At 35.0% G+C, this 17313-nt stretch overlaps 2 protein-coding genes across 5 annotated transcripts in view; both read right to left on the bottom strand.

Moving 5' to 3' along the window:
• The window catches only part of LOC106107682 (max-binding protein MNT-like), a 33550-nt gene extending 29323 nt beyond the window's left edge, over positions 1–4227 (bottom strand). Inside the window, exon 1 of one of the 2 annotated variants that reach the window (XM_013288681.1) lies at positions 4084–4227. In XM_013288681.1, coding sequence (XP_013144135.1) covers positions 4084–4153 — 70 coding nt within the window. In that variant the 5' untranslated portion in view covers positions 4154–4227. The remainder of the gene's footprint in view (positions 1–4083) is intronic. The other variant, XM_013288674.1, reaches the window with a different exon arrangement.
• A 1592-nt stretch (positions 4228–5819) lies between these two features.
• LOC106109289 (phosphorylase b kinase gamma catalytic chain, liver/testis isoform) lies at positions 5820–17220 on the bottom strand. 3 transcript variants are annotated; one of them, XM_013290731.1, is made up of 12 exons: positions 16814–17219; positions 16353–16528; positions 15357–15489; positions 10925–11076; positions 10147–10237; positions 9786–9815; positions 9394–9500; positions 9193–9290; positions 8497–8580; positions 7784–7945; positions 7495–7687; positions 5820–7048 (listed from the first exon to the last, which is right to left on the bottom strand). In XM_013290731.1, exons 1-11 carry the CDS (start codon positions 16903–16905, stop codon positions 7553–7555), a joined length of 1260 nt encoding a protein of 419 aa, XP_013146185.1. In that variant the 5' UTR covers positions 16906–17219; the 3' UTR covers positions 5820–7048; positions 7495–7552. The 3 variants fall into 3 exon arrangements, with proteins under 3 accessions (XP_013146185.1, XP_013146194.1, XP_013146203.1); XM_013290740.1 differs by lacking the exon at positions 8497–8580 and having other exon boundaries at positions 16814–17220; XM_013290749.1 differs by lacking the exon at positions 16814–17219 and having other exon boundaries at positions 16349–16506.
• Positions 17221–17313: the final 93 nt, after the last annotated feature.

Genomic DNA, 17313 nt, shown 5'->3' on the forward strand with positions numbered 1-17313 from the left:
TGCGACGAGCTAACCGGCTTTGTCCGGGCCGCGACCATTGCTAGCAAAGTTGTATGATACTACATCAAAGTTACAAATTACTAGCTGTTGCTTGCGACTTCGCACGCATGAAATTAAAAATGTAGCCTATGTTAATCTCAGATAAAACCTGTCTAATAGTGAAAGAACTTTTAAAATCGGGTCAGTACTTTTTAAGTTATTTCAATACAAATAAAAATACAAATCTTTCATATTACATACTCTACGTAAACTGGATTACACCAGAAATGTCATATACCAAAAAAATAAATAATAACTATAATTCTGTTTTATCGTATTTCGTATATTAACGTGGTTTTAAAAACGTACGTAGCCGTTCTCTCTCCATACACGTCGTCATCACAGCAATCAAGGCCCGCGTAAGGCCGCGCGAGTACCAGGCTAGCAGAACGGTGAAAGGGATCGTACGACCGCCACCTCCGAGCTGAGGACGCGTGCGAACAAGCCGACCGCTCCGACGCGCACACTATTGTTCTTTGCGATTTAAAACCGGCAAATATATAAAACTCTTATCACGTTACGTTTTAAAGACAGATAAATAATAAATACATTTAAATTTATTTTTAATTTAGATTTATTTCATAGTTCACTATTGATTTTATTTAATTTTTGCTTCGAATTTTTGTAAAACTTACAGCCAAAATGCGGCCAACACTTGCTTATCTTTTGGTTGAATAGAGATGATCTCACGGCCGTAAAAAATACAATGTGTAAAATTTAATGTAATTGCACACAAACAAGAGTACGCACACATACACACCTTTTTGATGTGTTACTATACGTTACTGCGTATTCAGAGACAAAACAAAAATCGTCCAGTCCTATTTAAATTTGTAGTTGTTACTAGCTATTTGTAAACACTAAAAAGAATGATAATGCTTACTTAATTTATATAAAACTAGGTTTCGCTCGCGACTCCGTCCGTGTAGGATTTAAGAAACGAAGTAGCCTATGTGTTCTTCCAGACTATCCTCTACATCCACGGCAAATTTCATCGAGATCCGTTCAGAAGTTTAGGCTACAAACTCTAAAAAATATCCATCTATACTTTCGCATTTATAATATTAGTAAGATCAGTAAGATTTTTGCATTATTGATTGGTTTTTGGCATAACAAAAGTTTTCATTTCAAATTCGTGTACGCCTTTCCAATTGCATGCCTACAACAACGCGTGGTGTCCAATTATTTATTTTTATTTGGAGATTGAGATTTTTGTAGTGTCAAAGACTTGGGAATAAGAAAATTATTCGTCTGCTGTTACAATCATATCGCCATCTCAGTTTTTCTAAGAAAAATAAAAGAGATATATACATTGTCCTAGTGATTCGGCAGAAAATGGTAACATGTACAATGACCGCTATAGACTTTGTATTCAAGTTGAAATAAACATGTATTTTTTACAAATCTTGTCCACCGCGTTTACACTAGGGCTGTCAACTTTTAAACTGAAAAGTCGTCTAAATAAGTAGACAACCTATTTCCTTATAGTCGATTTAACGGATAGCAAAAAAATTTTCTATCGCTTCATATAAACCAATTTTATCCGGATTTAATCTATGACAAATCTGAAACGTTGACAGCCCTAGTTCACATAGGTTCAACCGGACTTGACTTGCTAATATCTAGGAGGAAACGATTTGAAATACTAACATACGTATATTTCTTATTCTTGCCTATGCATTAGTCCGTGTACCGTTACAATGTTTAAATTCCTAGTGTCGATGTCTTTGATCGAATTTGAATTTTGACAAAGGTTTACGCCCGCTTGTTTTGCGGACGATACTTCGGGTACGAGGCACGTGTGAGGTGTGACATATAATTATATACAAATGACCTTTAACAGTTAAAGTCACGCTTATGTAACTTGGAACACTTTTTAGATTAAACTAGCTTTCCCCCGCGACTCCGCGCGGAATTAAAAAAAAACAAAAGTGGGTAGCTTGTGTTCTTCCAGACTATCCCCTACATCTTTACCAAATTTCAACGAAATCCGTTCAGACGTTTAGGCTACAAACTCTAACAAACATCCATCTATACTTTCGCATTTATAATATTAGTATGAAGTATGATTTAGAAATATCCGCCAAAATGGCGAAGCGACGGCTGTGGACGAGATAATTTCCCTGCAAATGGATCAACGCTGATTTTCGCGACTCTACATTCATAAAATATATCACAAATCTTGTATTCTTCATACTACAAAACACAAGAATAACAATACCAAGTTGGTAGACAAGATAGTCGATGTCTAATATCAAGAAAGTAGCTATAAACGCGACATTCCACCTGTTAATGTCTAGTATGCAATCGTGAGGGTTTTACGTCATAAAAGCCAAAATGGAAGTCTAGGCACTAAATGGAAGTCTGCGTTCCTATTTTTCTTTTGTTTCGTCGCATGTTCTTTTGTTGGTAAATGCAAGCCTGTATTATCCTTTAAGCTTGTAGTACACAGACGCAAAAGCGTATAAACCGTTACGAAGCAAACTATACTATTCTGAAACAAAAACGAAGCAAAAACACTGCAAAAACACGGTTTCCGTTTGCTAAAGAGTTTTCCTACTAAGAATCGCCAAATAAAAATCGCATAATAAATGTAGCTTGGCTTTCGGTTCGCTTTTGCTGTAGTATGCTACAAGCTTTAGTGTTTCGTAGACCCAAATGAGACGATCTTTTGACTGCAAAAAATTACATGTCTCGACATCGCGTCGCCATTTTTTTCATAATTAAGGATTTAACAACCGTAACTTGTTTTTAATTGTAGTTATCATAACAAGGTAGTAATCGTTAAAAACCTTATGCCTACATGAAATCTGTTCAAAATATCAATTACAATAAGTATATTAAAGTTCCTACTGTGCATTTTACTTAGTGCATTAAACTTTTATCGTAATATATACTCATATTGCAATCTAATTCAAGTTTCAGTCGTCTTCAAAATAAGTCAAAACAATATATAAACAAGTAAATAAGAACCTGGCAAAGATGGAGTATATTCTCGAATCTCTTATCCTGTTGTTGAGTTGTTTGTTGTTTATGTAACGTAGTGTAGGTATATTCCAAGGAAAAGATACGTGGCGGCCGGCGACCATTTAGCGAGCCTATCTGCTTTGATAGTGAGCTGTGCTGAGCGCACGATGAAAACATCGGCTAAGGACCGCCGCTCCGCCGCCGCCGAGCTCTCGCACGTTACGCAACTGCGCCTTGTGCCAGATTAAACTTATTTTTTTTCAAATCTATAAGTACTAAAGTACTTGATGTGTTTATGAATGCATCGAGCGGCGCATGCGATGCGTGTGCACATCACGTCTGCCCCGCCCCCCGCCGCGCCGCGCCCCTCCGCCCGACACACGCGTCGATCAGCTGACCGGACTCGCCGCCGCGGCCGCGCTTCGCCACCTAACAATGCGTCACGCAAACCGCGAAATTGAATTTTAGCTCGAGCCACTTCACAATGTACGCTACACTAATCATCGTAGTCGACGTCGGAAAACACGCAGGCTAGGTGAAATAACCGAGCGGCAGCGCCCACCTACACGCGACGCGGCGCCTGTGTGCGAGTGCGGCGTGCGTACGTGCAACCCAGTCCAACGACGTAAATTCAACACACTGGGATATTGCCTACCATATATGATAAACGACATGGGCACGTTGAACCCTTGAACCGCTACGACAGAACGACGCACAAAACTGAGAAACTAGATTGCAAAAATTTTAGAAGCGTAGTTTTATTACGTTTGACCCGGCGAATTCGAACGGCAGTGACGTTCCAGCGAGATTTTCGTTCGTGGGCCGATGGAGCTCACAGATTTCGACTAAGCGGCGGTCGATCGACCTTTGGTACCACAGGTCGTTCCGCTGCGAAAGCCAGGAGGTGCAGATGAACGTTCACTTGCAGCGATCGGCGAATATCGGGCTTCCTTTGTTTACGTGGGGCGGGGCGGGCAGCGAGTGCGTGGCGTTCAAGGTCAAGAGCGGCGGGCGCGAGGCGAGTGCTGCGGCGCGGCGACGGGCGCGGGCGGGCCTCCGGCGGCGTGGTGGACTTACCGGCCTGGAGGCGGCGCTCCTGCAGCTCGATGAAGCGCGCCGCCTCGAGCAGCGTGTCGAGGCGGCTCATGTCTGCTACGGCACGGCCGCGCGCGGTACGAGCGCGCCCGCTGTCACGCCGCGACTGGCCACGCGCGCCGCGCGCCGCTCACGTGGCCGCCGGCCCGCTCGCCCAATCGCAGCGCGGCGCTCTCGTCACGTGACCGCCGCCGCGCGCCAACCGCGCACAGCCCCGCCGCGATCGATGCCGCTGCAGCGACCCTATGCACGCCGCTAGGCCTGCACCTTGTTTGCTCGATCAGCTGATTAACTCACAGCTCACTTTCATCAAGGCACAATGATTACTTCATTGTACTGTTTATTTATATTAATGGAACGAATCGAGGTCCTATATACGAATAAAACTTATAATTGAATTTAAAAAAATCAGCTCAATATAAATACTGTGAATTGATACGAATCTTTGTATTAAAATCTTTGTATTTCGATTGGGACAGGTAGAAAAATATATATTCATTTGCATTTTCATATTAAAAACAAATTCTTCTATCTCTTTAATTGTATAAATTTTATTTTTCAACCATAAAAGAACTGATAAGCTGTGCTCACTCACAACTCAATGTGTCGTGTCCAGTCTATGATTTCGCGCACATCTCTACACGAGCTATCGTTGTTTATCCAGCTATATGTCCGTCCCGCTCGCACGCCGCTCGGCGGTCGGCGACATCGCTCGCCTACTTTTGTGCGGGCGCGAGCACGTGCGACGCCACAGCCGACTTTCACTTCACCGGTTGCTTTGCGCGCCGAATAACAACTTGACTTTACAATTTCACCTTAAATTTAGCAAGAATTGGGATCTCAACAATACATTAACATTTAAATATTGAATAAGAAATATTGTTTTGATAATGATAATTATTCCTATTTGCTAGTCAGGAAATATTAGATAAAATTATGTATCTAAACCTAACTGTTTATTGCCTACTTTTTTTAAGTTAACAATTTCTCGTGAATTTGTGTAGTGATGGGGGAGATCCTACAATTTAAGAATTAAAACTCAAATGTTTCTACTTATTTTATTGATTTCAAAGAACCTTTTAAAATCCACACGTCCTTTCTGTTTACTTTTTTATTTAGTAATGTATACCACATATATATCAGTCATTTTTTGTAGGGTAATGGTCACTTAATGACAAACCGCTTGTTTGTCCGTCTATTATTAAATAAGGTTATTTATAAATGAAAGGAAAAACAAAAACAACATTTGGGAAGTTAGAGATTATATTTCAAGGTAAAACAATTTGCACCAGAATTTAATGCAAAAAAAATGATAATTTAGGGGAATTTCACTACACAAATATTATTATATTATTGAGACATACCAAAAAAACATACAGACGAATTGAGTACCTCCTTCTTTTGGGAAGTCGGTCAAAAATATATAGTTTTACATAACATCTGTTGTTTTAACATTTATAGGCGATTTTCAGTAGTTTTTAATTTATCGTGAAATGCACCTTTTTAGGGTAGGCAGCAAACATGAATAAAATTAGTTATTTTCATATTAATTTTACTACAAACGATATAAATGTCAGTATACTATATTTAATACTGAATCTAATCTAATTATACACAAAATATATATCACGGTATTGCTTTACTTTTTACTTATTTTTTAACTTAGACACAAACAAAATAACATAAATATGAGAATTAAACCCACATATTTACTGTTTTATTCTCAATTTTAATTCAGTTTTCACTCAAGAATAGATAAAATATTCAGATAAATTACGTGTTGTAAATTTTAACTGTCATTTGAAATTCAGATATTTTGATTAGATATTTAACCGAACAATTCTACAGTTCAGTTAAAACTGACCGAACAGTTACATATTTTTAAATGATCTATGCATAGGATTACAAATATAGTTCCCGTATATCAACAGTTTTTTTTAATACATGTAAATGGCAAAATTGTTGGTTACGACTATTTACGTAGGAAGCGGATATTATTTTAATATTTTATTGTATATGACATAATAAAACAGTTTTTGGTATATAAAATAAATGGGTTGTTTATACAATTTGTTTTTTTTTTTAATTATACTAAATTTTGGATAATAAAATCAGGAGTTTATTGCCGAAATATTAACATTTTGATATTTGAAGCTTGTCTTTCTTTCGGCAAAATATTATAATAATTAAAATATTCACACATGTTTGTCAAAAACTTACTAAGGGTCAAAGTTAGGTATAAATATTATCTAGGTCTAATAATCTTGCACCTATGCTTAGTTAGTACAAAATTGGCTGTCGTTTAGTCTGGTTTTACAATATTTTAAATTCCAACTATCTGATTACAAACTCCATACAAAAATGTATAAATTCTAGTATATCGAGTACATTTTTTTAATTGAAACTAGGATTATGTATCTAACATTTAAAGGCGGTTTTGAATATTTAATTTTTTACAAAAATAATCTCTATATCGCTCAGATCAAGGAACAAATTTAAATTACCGAATTACTAGAGCAAACAAAACCGTCTTTAATGCTACATTAACTAAATGTGTAACTTAAATATTGAGAAAACAAGTAACAACTTAACTACAATCAACATTTATTTGATCAAACGAATTTAACTATTTCTTACGTCTTATTGCCATCAGATTTGTACCGACATCAAGTCAAACGTGACGATTATTGCTATCTCTGTCGTTTCCATAGAGAATGAGAGGGATGGCAATATTGTCGACTAGTTTACGTTTTATCAACGTAACGCCACTGCAACGGCGATGTACATACAGTAAATACGTACTTTTGTATATAAATGGTAATTAAATTACTAGGGTACTAGAGGTGTCGACGTTTCTACACTAACCTACATCACACTTCAAGGACGTGAGCAGCGCGCTGCAGCTAGACTTCTTCAGTGGCGATGCTACCCTGGTACACGTTCACTCCTGTAAAAGGACATCATATAAACTTAATATATAAAAAAAATAATAAAAATGGAAATCCGCTCCTTATTTATAAAAAACAAGGATTATAGTTACTTTAAATAAATTATTATAACTAAACTGTGCATATATCTGTAAGCAAGATGAAAGTGTAGATACAGGATGTGTATGCATATACTACAAATTTGTTAGAGTGATTTCAAATATTCTAACACACACACAATAACTTGATTTCTCAACTACAAGTTATAAAACATTTCTTAGAAATGTTGTTGACCTTTGAATACTTTTCATATTCCATTGGCTGTTTCTTGAAATTTCTGTAATTTAATTTGTAAACTTAATTATTGATGAAAAAAATAAAATAAATAAATCACAATTAAACAAAACTTTAAACAAAAATGTCATTCAAGCTTAAAAAAATCTTAGGTTCAAATTAATAAACTAACCAAAGGATCAGGAGAACAGAGTATAAAGGAAGTGCATCCAGAAGCAGCAGCGCGACGGTTATCGGCTCAGGTTGCTGACGTACAGGCTCTTCAGCTCCGTCTTGGGCATGTTCTCGAACAGCGCCGCTCGGTTCTGGCCCTCGCCCTTCTTCACCCAGTGGCCGTACACTCGGAATGCGCAACCATCGATAACCTAAAATTAATTTACACGTAAGAAAAGTAATTTCTACTGTTTTTTGATTGTTCCATTTATGACCTAGGAATACTAGGCCATGCAGGATTTCCTCACCTTCCTCAACGCTCGCATGGTGTATGGATCACGGAGAGCATCGACCAGGGCTACAGCGCGTGCGGATGTATGGGGCAGACGACGCAAACGTACGGCAGCGCGCACCACAACGAACGCAAGCCGTATCTTAGCACGCGCATTGAAACCTCCCGACTTTATTGCCTACATACATTAAATAACATCAGCAAATTGTAAGATTTAGACGTAACTGTTAGTTTCCACTGTCGAAACACTTGTATAAATCATATTAGTATCTCAATTTCGTCAAAGTGAATGAAAGAGATGACAATATTTTTTATACTAGTGTTCTACAACGGAAGCTAGTGAATGTGTTTTTTCATGCATCATGCAACTACAAACAAGCTACAAGGTGGACATGAATATAAAGTAGTCAACAAAATAAAGCGTGTGTCGTGTAAAATGTCAGTCTTCATTCTTCGTGTAACTATTTCTGCCAGCCCGCTGAATATGAATTGAGTGTTCGTGTTATTTTGTCTTAAGTTTACCGAATGTTAAATTGGATAAGGAAAATATGTCAACAACATAGTTAAGTATTGCAATTATTTACCCAATTTCTATGAAAGTAAGTTTTAGTAGGAATACTTAATAATAAAGGTTTTGTATGACGTGCAACTTGTGTGAAAGTGTGTGTAATTTTCTTGTTAAAGTGTTAGGTTTATTTAAAACGGTTATCTGGTGCCTGTAGGCATTACCATAGACAATTGCTCAATCCTGGACATCCTTCGGCTGGTTCCGGACAGCGATTTCTTGAGCGGCGTCATGTCCTGGTCCCACAACTACCAGGAGCGAAGCACATTGTAGGAGTTTTATATTAACATTCCAGCAAAAGAATTAAAAAGAACCGACGGAAGACATGCCTTATCAAAGAAAAATGCATCTTAATAAGAATTCATTCCATTGGTTCATTTGTGTATTTAAAAAAGTGCGTAAAATTTACACTACCCCAGAAAGTACGTCGATTTATTAGAATTATTTAGAAAATCAAATTTAATTGACATTAAATAACAACACCGATTGGGATAACATAAACTAAAGAGAAATAAGTCACAATAAGCTTTGCGGTGCTCCATACACGGACTGTGCATGTCTCAAATTGTAAAAGCATTAAAAACTTAAATATCAAAATACAGTTTTTTAAGCAAAGCGTCGTAAAACTACCGTAAACAATAAAATATTTGGTGATGCTATGAAGATAATATAAAATGGATGCATGCGAAGAATTTACATTGTCAGTTAAAATACTATGTTTTAATCAATTTTATTGTATCTCTTGTTTATTTACTTATTCAATACTCCTGCATTTCGTAGTATTCTTAAATAATTATGTTTTTGTTAAACAAAATCTTTGTTATTGTTACTAGGAGACTATAAATACCAGGAGCACTCACCACTGTATTAAAGAATGGATGCATCAAAGATTCATGGACGTCGATACGTTCGCTCGGTTCCACTACCAGGAGCCTTCTAATTAGATCTTTTGGGTCCTCTGTAAAGTTAAAACGAAATAAGATTAAATAAAAGGGCAAAACATTGAGAAACATTAATATAAAGACTGGACTAAGCTGTATTTTAAATGTAAAATAACTCACCTGATATATCCGCCCATTCAGGACTGGTGAAAGAATATCGTCCCTCCATAATATTTCTCAGCATAACCATTTGCTTTCTATGCCAAAATGGAGGGCAACCTACCAATCTGAAATAAATACATTATTTTTACAAATTAATTATACAGTAACTTGTTGAAATAATAAAAAACACCTTATTTATAAATGACTAGCTGTTGCTCGCGACATTGTCCGTGTGAAATTTAAAATTAGAAAAGAATAACAGCCTATGTTTTCACTGATAAATTAGATAGGCTAATAGTGACAGAATTTCTGAAATCGCCACGAGTAGTTTTTGAGATATTCCAATACATACAAAAATTCAAATCTTTCCTCTTTATAATATTAGTATAGAAGTAAAAATTTAAACTTACAAAGTAAACATGATGACGCCACACGCCCAGCTGTAATAAAAATCGGAATAATATAAACAGAGATCTTAATACATTTGTAGTTTATAGAATGATATTTATAGAATTACTAGCTTGCGCTCGCGGACGGAGTCGCTAAGCCAAGCCAAGCTAAAGCCAAGCTAGTAATGTGAAAAAAAAAGAAAAGTGAGTAGCCTATGTGTTCTTTCAGACTATCCTCTGCATATATGCCAAATTTCATCGAAATCCCTTCAACCGTATAGGCTACAAACTCTACCAAACATCCATCCATCCATCCATCTAAACTTTCGCATTTATAATATTAGTATGAAGTAGGATATGATTAGGTTCTAGTAATACTCACATATCGACTTCTTTCCCGTAACCTGGCGCGTCCTCAAACATATTGGCCTTTAACGTTTCCGGAGCCAGGTAGCCAGGGGTACCGCACAGTTCTGGAATAAATTATTATTATTTTTGTACTAAAAGCTAGAAAAAAACAGCGATTTAGAAATATCGGGATATAACCATTATTTATGGACACCTGCAAAATCTGCAGAACATAAATTGTCTGTCTACTTTTGTAGAAAATGTATGAAAATTATTGTAAATATTTGGTCGATAATTCGGAGAAATTAAATAAAACAGATTTTGTGCCAAGAGGGATGCGTTTACTCCGTCAGTTACAGATTTTGAATGGTAATTAATAAAAATCATGTTCCGAGACGGTAATGCGAAATTAAGCCGTTGCTGTGAAAAATATGGCAGGCGCTCGCGAACAATTATTTCCCCTTCCCTTCGATCACTTATTAAAATCACTTCCCTACTACATCCTTTCCAACAAAAATGGAAATCGGAAGAGGACGAGACAAATTAAAGGTGCTTTGGGCCCCCTTAGAGATTCCTGGATTTGCAAATAAGTACCAGGGAGACATGAAATGTAGGTTATCGTCTACAAACTGGAAGTAACACGAGCTGTATCGTGCGGCAAGCAGCGAAGCATGCTTCCTTGCAATTACATGTCCTTCACCATTGTTATTAAAACAAGCGAATTCAGATCTAAGGAATTTATCCTCATTACATAGCAATTAAAAAAAGAGATAGATAAAATACAAATTTGTATTGTAATGTCAAAATCTCACCGAATAATTTCTCTCCATCGTTGAGCACCTTAGCAAAACCAAAGTCTGTAATTTTGACATTAAGCTGGTCATCCAATAGAATATTTTCCGGCTTGAGATCCCGATGCACTATGTTCTTGCTGTGCACATGACGAACACCTTCCAACACCTGCCTGTAAAATAATCAAACTCTATATAAGTATGTACTAGGGCATGATAAATTATGAAGGTTTAGACCCTAACTGGTCTACGAGAGATCTCCAAGGAGAGTATGATGGCGAGAAGAGGGTTTAGAAATACAAGACAGATCAGGCAATAATTTAACTTATACTAAAATAATGTTTTGTTTTTTATTTACACTTTGTTTCAAGAAATATTTTAAACAAAATCAGATTTATCCACACATTTAGTATATAATTTTAAATTATGTACTTATTTTTATAAAAAAATTAAAACTGTGTATTATACATACAAAACAATATTTAAAATAGTTACCCAAATTTGTTCACAATCGCTCTGACATGTTTTTCACAGACACTCATTTCCATAATTAAAAATAACCCACTTTTATATTTAAATTTTTCATTTAATTTAACTACCAGGAGCTCATAACAGACCAGAAGTTAAAGAAAGACTAAAGCAGCAGTGCGAAGAAATAACCGCCAAATACAATCTTATACACACACGTCTACGTGCTCTGACGTAAGTAAGCACTAAACTTAAATGAAGTTATCTTCATTATTACGCACAGTTAGATTGGAGGGTCAATGAATGCTCTAGGACAGTCTACAAACAATCCAAAGTCTATTATCAAAAATAAAACGCATTTTTAATTAAAAAAAAAGCCTATGTTCTTCAGTGCAAATATCACTTGTCCATTAATAAAATTAATTATGGGTGCCCTATACAAATGGGTGAAACCTAAAATTTTTTTCTTGTACACTAACTAACACTAGTCATAACATCTATATAAAAAGTCCTATATATTTATCTAACAAGCTCTCCAATCAAACTAATATAAATGCGAATCTTTGTATGGATGGATGTTTTTATAATCTATCTCCAAATTGACTTAACTAATCAAATTGGATAAATAAAAACACATTGGCTATCTATACATTTTTACAAACGCGGAGACGAAATCGTGGGCTTACGCTCATCTTCTTATGTCATGTTAGAAAACTTAAAGGTTAAAATAGTTACCTTTTAATTAGCGACATTAACACAATTCTGTACATAGACAATGACCTAATTATGCTTAGAAACTACTTTATCAGTACTCAAAGAGAAAGAATTGTTGTTTAAAATTAAAAATAGACGTGTGTCAAACTGCCCTGAGCCGGTTCAAGGTTCACGTCATAGATTTGAATTGTTGATCTTGTTGAGTGCAAAATACAACCTCTTTGGCTGACAAGCAGTATGAATACAGCCAAAGAGGTTGCATACTGGCCACCAAGGCAATAATTGTTTGTAAAAGAAAATATATAAAAGAAGAAGTCAAGATGTGATCGACATAGTTTAGAGTTTTAAGTTTTGTATATTTTTTGTGTAAATAAGTTAATAAAGATATGTTTGTTTTATAATAAGTATTTTGTATTTTTGGCTGCCGCGCTGTCGGTAACAAGTTAAACAACCAAAACGAGCTAACTTGTGGGCCGATAAACTGATTTGCTTTATGCATATGAACATTAAACTGATCTGCAGGGCTTCAATTTTAATTAAGTTACTGATGATTAGAAATAACAGAGTTTTAGTACAGAGGATTTAAAAACATTTTACTAATATAAATGCAAAAATATCGGTGTATGTTAGAGTTTGTGGCTTAAACTGCTGAATGAATCTCGATGAAATTAGGCATAGATGTATTCCTAATCTGGAAAACACGCTTAGGGTACTTGCTTTTGTTTTTTTTAATCTTTTTTGTTACTCATAAAATCGATACCGTATAGGAACTATACTTGTTCTTTGTACCAACTTGTTTTTCTTGGAAACGCGCCCTTGACTTTTCTTATCTTAACAGACTAGATAAATCAATATTGTGTGTCTAATATTTTTTTATATAAAATCACGTTTCGCGATAAGTAATCGATATATATCATAGAACAATAGACATATGATCCTAAAAGTATAGCGATGTCATTCAGTGTAACATAGAACTAGTTGACAGGTTTGTATGAAAACTGCAACAGGCAAGGAAAGACGATACGGGGATTCCCAATGGTGAATAATATTAAGTTTTACTTAAAAATAATGATTATTAAATTGAGAATAAAAATGATTTTTTACTGATTTACTGCTCAAATGTTATTCACACGTTTTTACTAGTCATTCTCAACTCAGGGGAGACAAAATGCTTCAAATACCAAAATTAAGCTATTTTTACGGCCCTTTTTCACTATACCTACTTTGGCTAGTTGGGCTATCATTTGTAATGCAGACTTTTTTATATCATAAGGTGGCAAACGAGCGAGCGGTCAATTGAATCCGCATAAATGGCAAAGTGACCACTGCATTGACATTCGCAATAGCGGATGCGTTGCCTACTCTAAATCGACGGAGGAGGAAACGCACATAAAGAGGATATTTTCCCTTCCTATGCGTTCCCACGCTCCCTTCTCATCCTTTTTCTTAAAAGAAAAAGGGCGGGAAGAGGGACTAAAGTTGGGTTGACACCATACTCTTCAAAACGCGGAATTGCTCCTTCTTCACGCCTGTCTTCTATGTGATCGTAGTTGCACCGGGCGAGCAAACCCATTTTTGCAAAGATGTTAAAGCGGGCTCTAACCCTGTAAGACTTATCCCAGTGGAAATAGTCTTTTTAGAATCTTGTAAACTTACAAATAGTTTTCATTCTGTGTTGAATAACGTAATAATTGACCTTAACACGGGACAGAGATTTGACGTCAGAAAGCTTATCAATTGTTATCATTTAGCGGACAAGGAAACATTAGATAAAATTCATGACTCAACACATTCAGTTTAGTTTAGTTTTGAGTTTATAATTATTTAATCAAGATAATAAATATTAACAGTTTACAAAATAAATACGTTAATAATTTTTGTACTTCAAGTATATGATAACATCTATACCCGGATTATAAACAAATTATTAAAAATGCAGCTTATTTACTACTAGATTTCGGCCGCGACCAGAATTTATAAAAAAAAAACAAAAGTAAGTAGCCTATGTGAACACATAAGCTACTTACTTTTGATTTTTTTGGGAGAACTCTGGGAGAACTCCCAGACTATCATTTAAATTTATGCTAGCTACTACTAGCTTTCGCCCACGACTACATCCGCGAGGATTTATAAAACAATAAAAGTGAGTAGCATATGTGTTCTCCCAGACTATCCTCTACATCTATACCAAATCTCATTGTAATACGTTTAGCCGTTTAAGCTACATACTCTAACAAATATCTATCCAACTAAACTTTCGCATTTATAATATTAGTAAGATTGGACTTATTACGAGAAAATAATATTAAGTATTCAGTATTTATATAAATTAAATTAAAATTAGATGCATGTAAGTGTGAGCACTCGTGAGGTGATCTGCAGATCATCAATTTTAGTAGTTACCATCACTAGTGAAAACAAAATCACAGATTATTCAGATTTCAAGTAAAGTTTTCTTCAAAAAAAAGATATTAAATAATTAATTTTAATGACATTTATATCATTTGAACCCTAACAAATAAAAAATGGCTTCACTACGCCTTTATATTATTTTATAAAAAAAATTACATTGCAACAAAGATGGAATACTTAAGTTTATTATGCCATCATAACATTAATTTCAAAATAATAAATAATTTAATAATTTACTGTAATTGATGTATTCTACAATCCTACGACGCAAATGCATAAATGTTTTCTGCTATGGCATTTTATCACATTCATAATGCACACAATTTATATCATTAAAAAATACCATATTATATAACATACTGTGAAAACATCTACAAAGTATGTGTAAAATTTGATTCTCCATTAAACTAATGATGTAAACCATATCAGAATTCCTAATCAGCGAGTACACTTAAATAAAAAAGGTAAGCCAATTTATTTTTACACATTATAATCTATCTATATTATATCTATATTATAATAAAGAGTAAACACACACTTCTTTGTTCCCTAAGATGTCAGCAATTACAGCATATTTATTTTTTTAATAAAAAGCCCTACATTTGCGTCACGCTTTAGACTATATATTTTAACGCCATTAAACTTAGGGGGTGAATATTTTGAATAAAACCCCTAATGCGGGAAAGATGTTTGTTAGAGTTTGTAGCCTAAACAGCTGAATGGATTTCGATGAAATTTGGCATAGATATAGAGGATAGTCTGAAGGAACATATAGGTTACCCAGTTTGTTTTTTTTTAATTCAACGCGGGCGGAGTCGCGGGCTAAAGCTAGTATGAAATAAAGTGTAGTTGCAATTACCTCATGATATATCTAGTCTTCTTCTCTGAGAGTGTCACCACAGACGTCAGATAATCAAACAGCTCTCCGTTCTTGCATAGCTCGAAGACAAGGAAGATGAACGTCTCAGATTCAAACACATCTTGTAATTCAACTGTAAACAATATAAACAACTTCAATAGATTAACTTAAAAACCTGGACATTGACAAGAGGAACCAACCTCCATCTCATAAATCGAAAAAAAAAAAGATAAACTTCTTTGAAACGCCTATAATCCCTGTAGATAAAACAAAATGAAGTTGTTAGTTTTCTAACATTGAACCATATATCAATAACCAACTATTATGGGATTTAAAAATGACTACTGTCCCTCTAGATCTAACCTAAGCCGTTGTATGAATGAGATGGGTGAATCAGGACCGTCCTATCTGGTTCATGGTCTCTGTCTACCCCTCTGGGTTATGGATGTGAGTTACATTGTATTATTCAAGTATTAATAACAAAAATGGTCTCAATATCAAATAGGCCAAGGTCTATACTCCTCTATTTATGTCCAATAGTTTGCATAACCTAGTTATTACACTATGTATCTTGTTTTCGTAAACCAAGTACATGTGTTTGCTTACTAAATATTCTATGTCCATTCTTGTTATTTTTCCTCATTCATTTTTGGTCCGTACTAAATTATACTTGATTTTTGTAACAATTTCTTGAGTTTTCTTCAATGTATAAATTTTATATTGATTATGGTACATGAAAAACTTAAAAATTACATAAAAATTTAGTTCTTAAAACATAAACTCCTAGCAGAATACAATATTGCTTGTAATCATCATCTGCATGGCCTTATCTCACTTGCAGGGTCGGCACATAACATTTTATAAACCCCAATATGTTTTATAATTACAGACAGATGCCAACCCTGTTTGGGAGTAATTAAAAACCAAAACAATTATAATACATCACAAATAATCTAAACATACAATGTTCCTAAAATCGATAAACAACTCACTCACTAATGTATGGATGTCCAGCGACCATTCTAAGGATTTGAATCTCTTGTCGAGTAGCATCTCTCATTATGTGAGTGTCAACACCATCTTGTGACTCCTGACTGAGATCTATTATCTTAGCAGCAAACTCATGGCCAGTTTCCTTTTCTATGCATCTTCTCACAGTGGAACTTATACCTCTGTAATAAGTAACCTATATAATTTCTGAATTTGGAGATTTGAATATGTTAACATCTATTTATAAGTACAGCGTAAAATACTAATGAATAAGAAATATTAAAAACCAAAATCATTACAGAAAAGAAATAATCGATGTCTTAGTTGACAATGTCAACTTCGGACAAAAAAACATTTTTTCAAAAGAATATCTCTAAATTCATCGTGGTATTTTACAAATAAGGGTGTTAATTGGACACAATAAAATCAATTACGATTAGTTCAGTTAAAAATATTATTCAACATACCTTCCTATGATTTCCTTCGGTTCGTATTTCGCATAAAATTCTTTCGCAGCATCTTTATCTGGCAAATTGTCATCGTCTTCTTCCTTCGCCATATTAATAATATCCGCAGTTATATTTTCGGGTAACTAACCAAGTAGCGATCAGCCAAATCAATTCACAATGACGAAAGGTTATTTAGACTGCATGATGACAGAAGTCATACTGAAAGAACATTCAGAAAGTAATCGGTTTTAAAATGTAAAGTTTTACAGTGATCGAGAAACAATAGTTTTAAACACGTTTCTTGGATCTAATCCAATTTTTCTTTAAATAAAAACAAATAGTGAAGGCTACACCACAACGTTATTAGATTAATCAGATAAAAAGGATAAATAGCAGTTACGAGTTCTGTAGATTTTTTGTTTCATTGGGAGGGAGGGGAATAAATGAATAAATGTCAAAGTAATGTTTCATTAGCAAAAGCACCATCTTTTGTGTAAGAGATACAACAGAAAGACGTA

This window comes from Papilio polytes, unplaced genomic scaffold, assembly GCF_000836215.1.
Source record: "Papilio polytes unplaced genomic scaffold, Ppol_1.0 DF824269.1, whole genome shotgun sequence".
In the NCBI taxonomy this organism is placed as follows: domain Eukaryota; kingdom Metazoa; phylum Arthropoda; class Insecta; order Lepidoptera; family Papilionidae; genus Papilio; species Papilio polytes.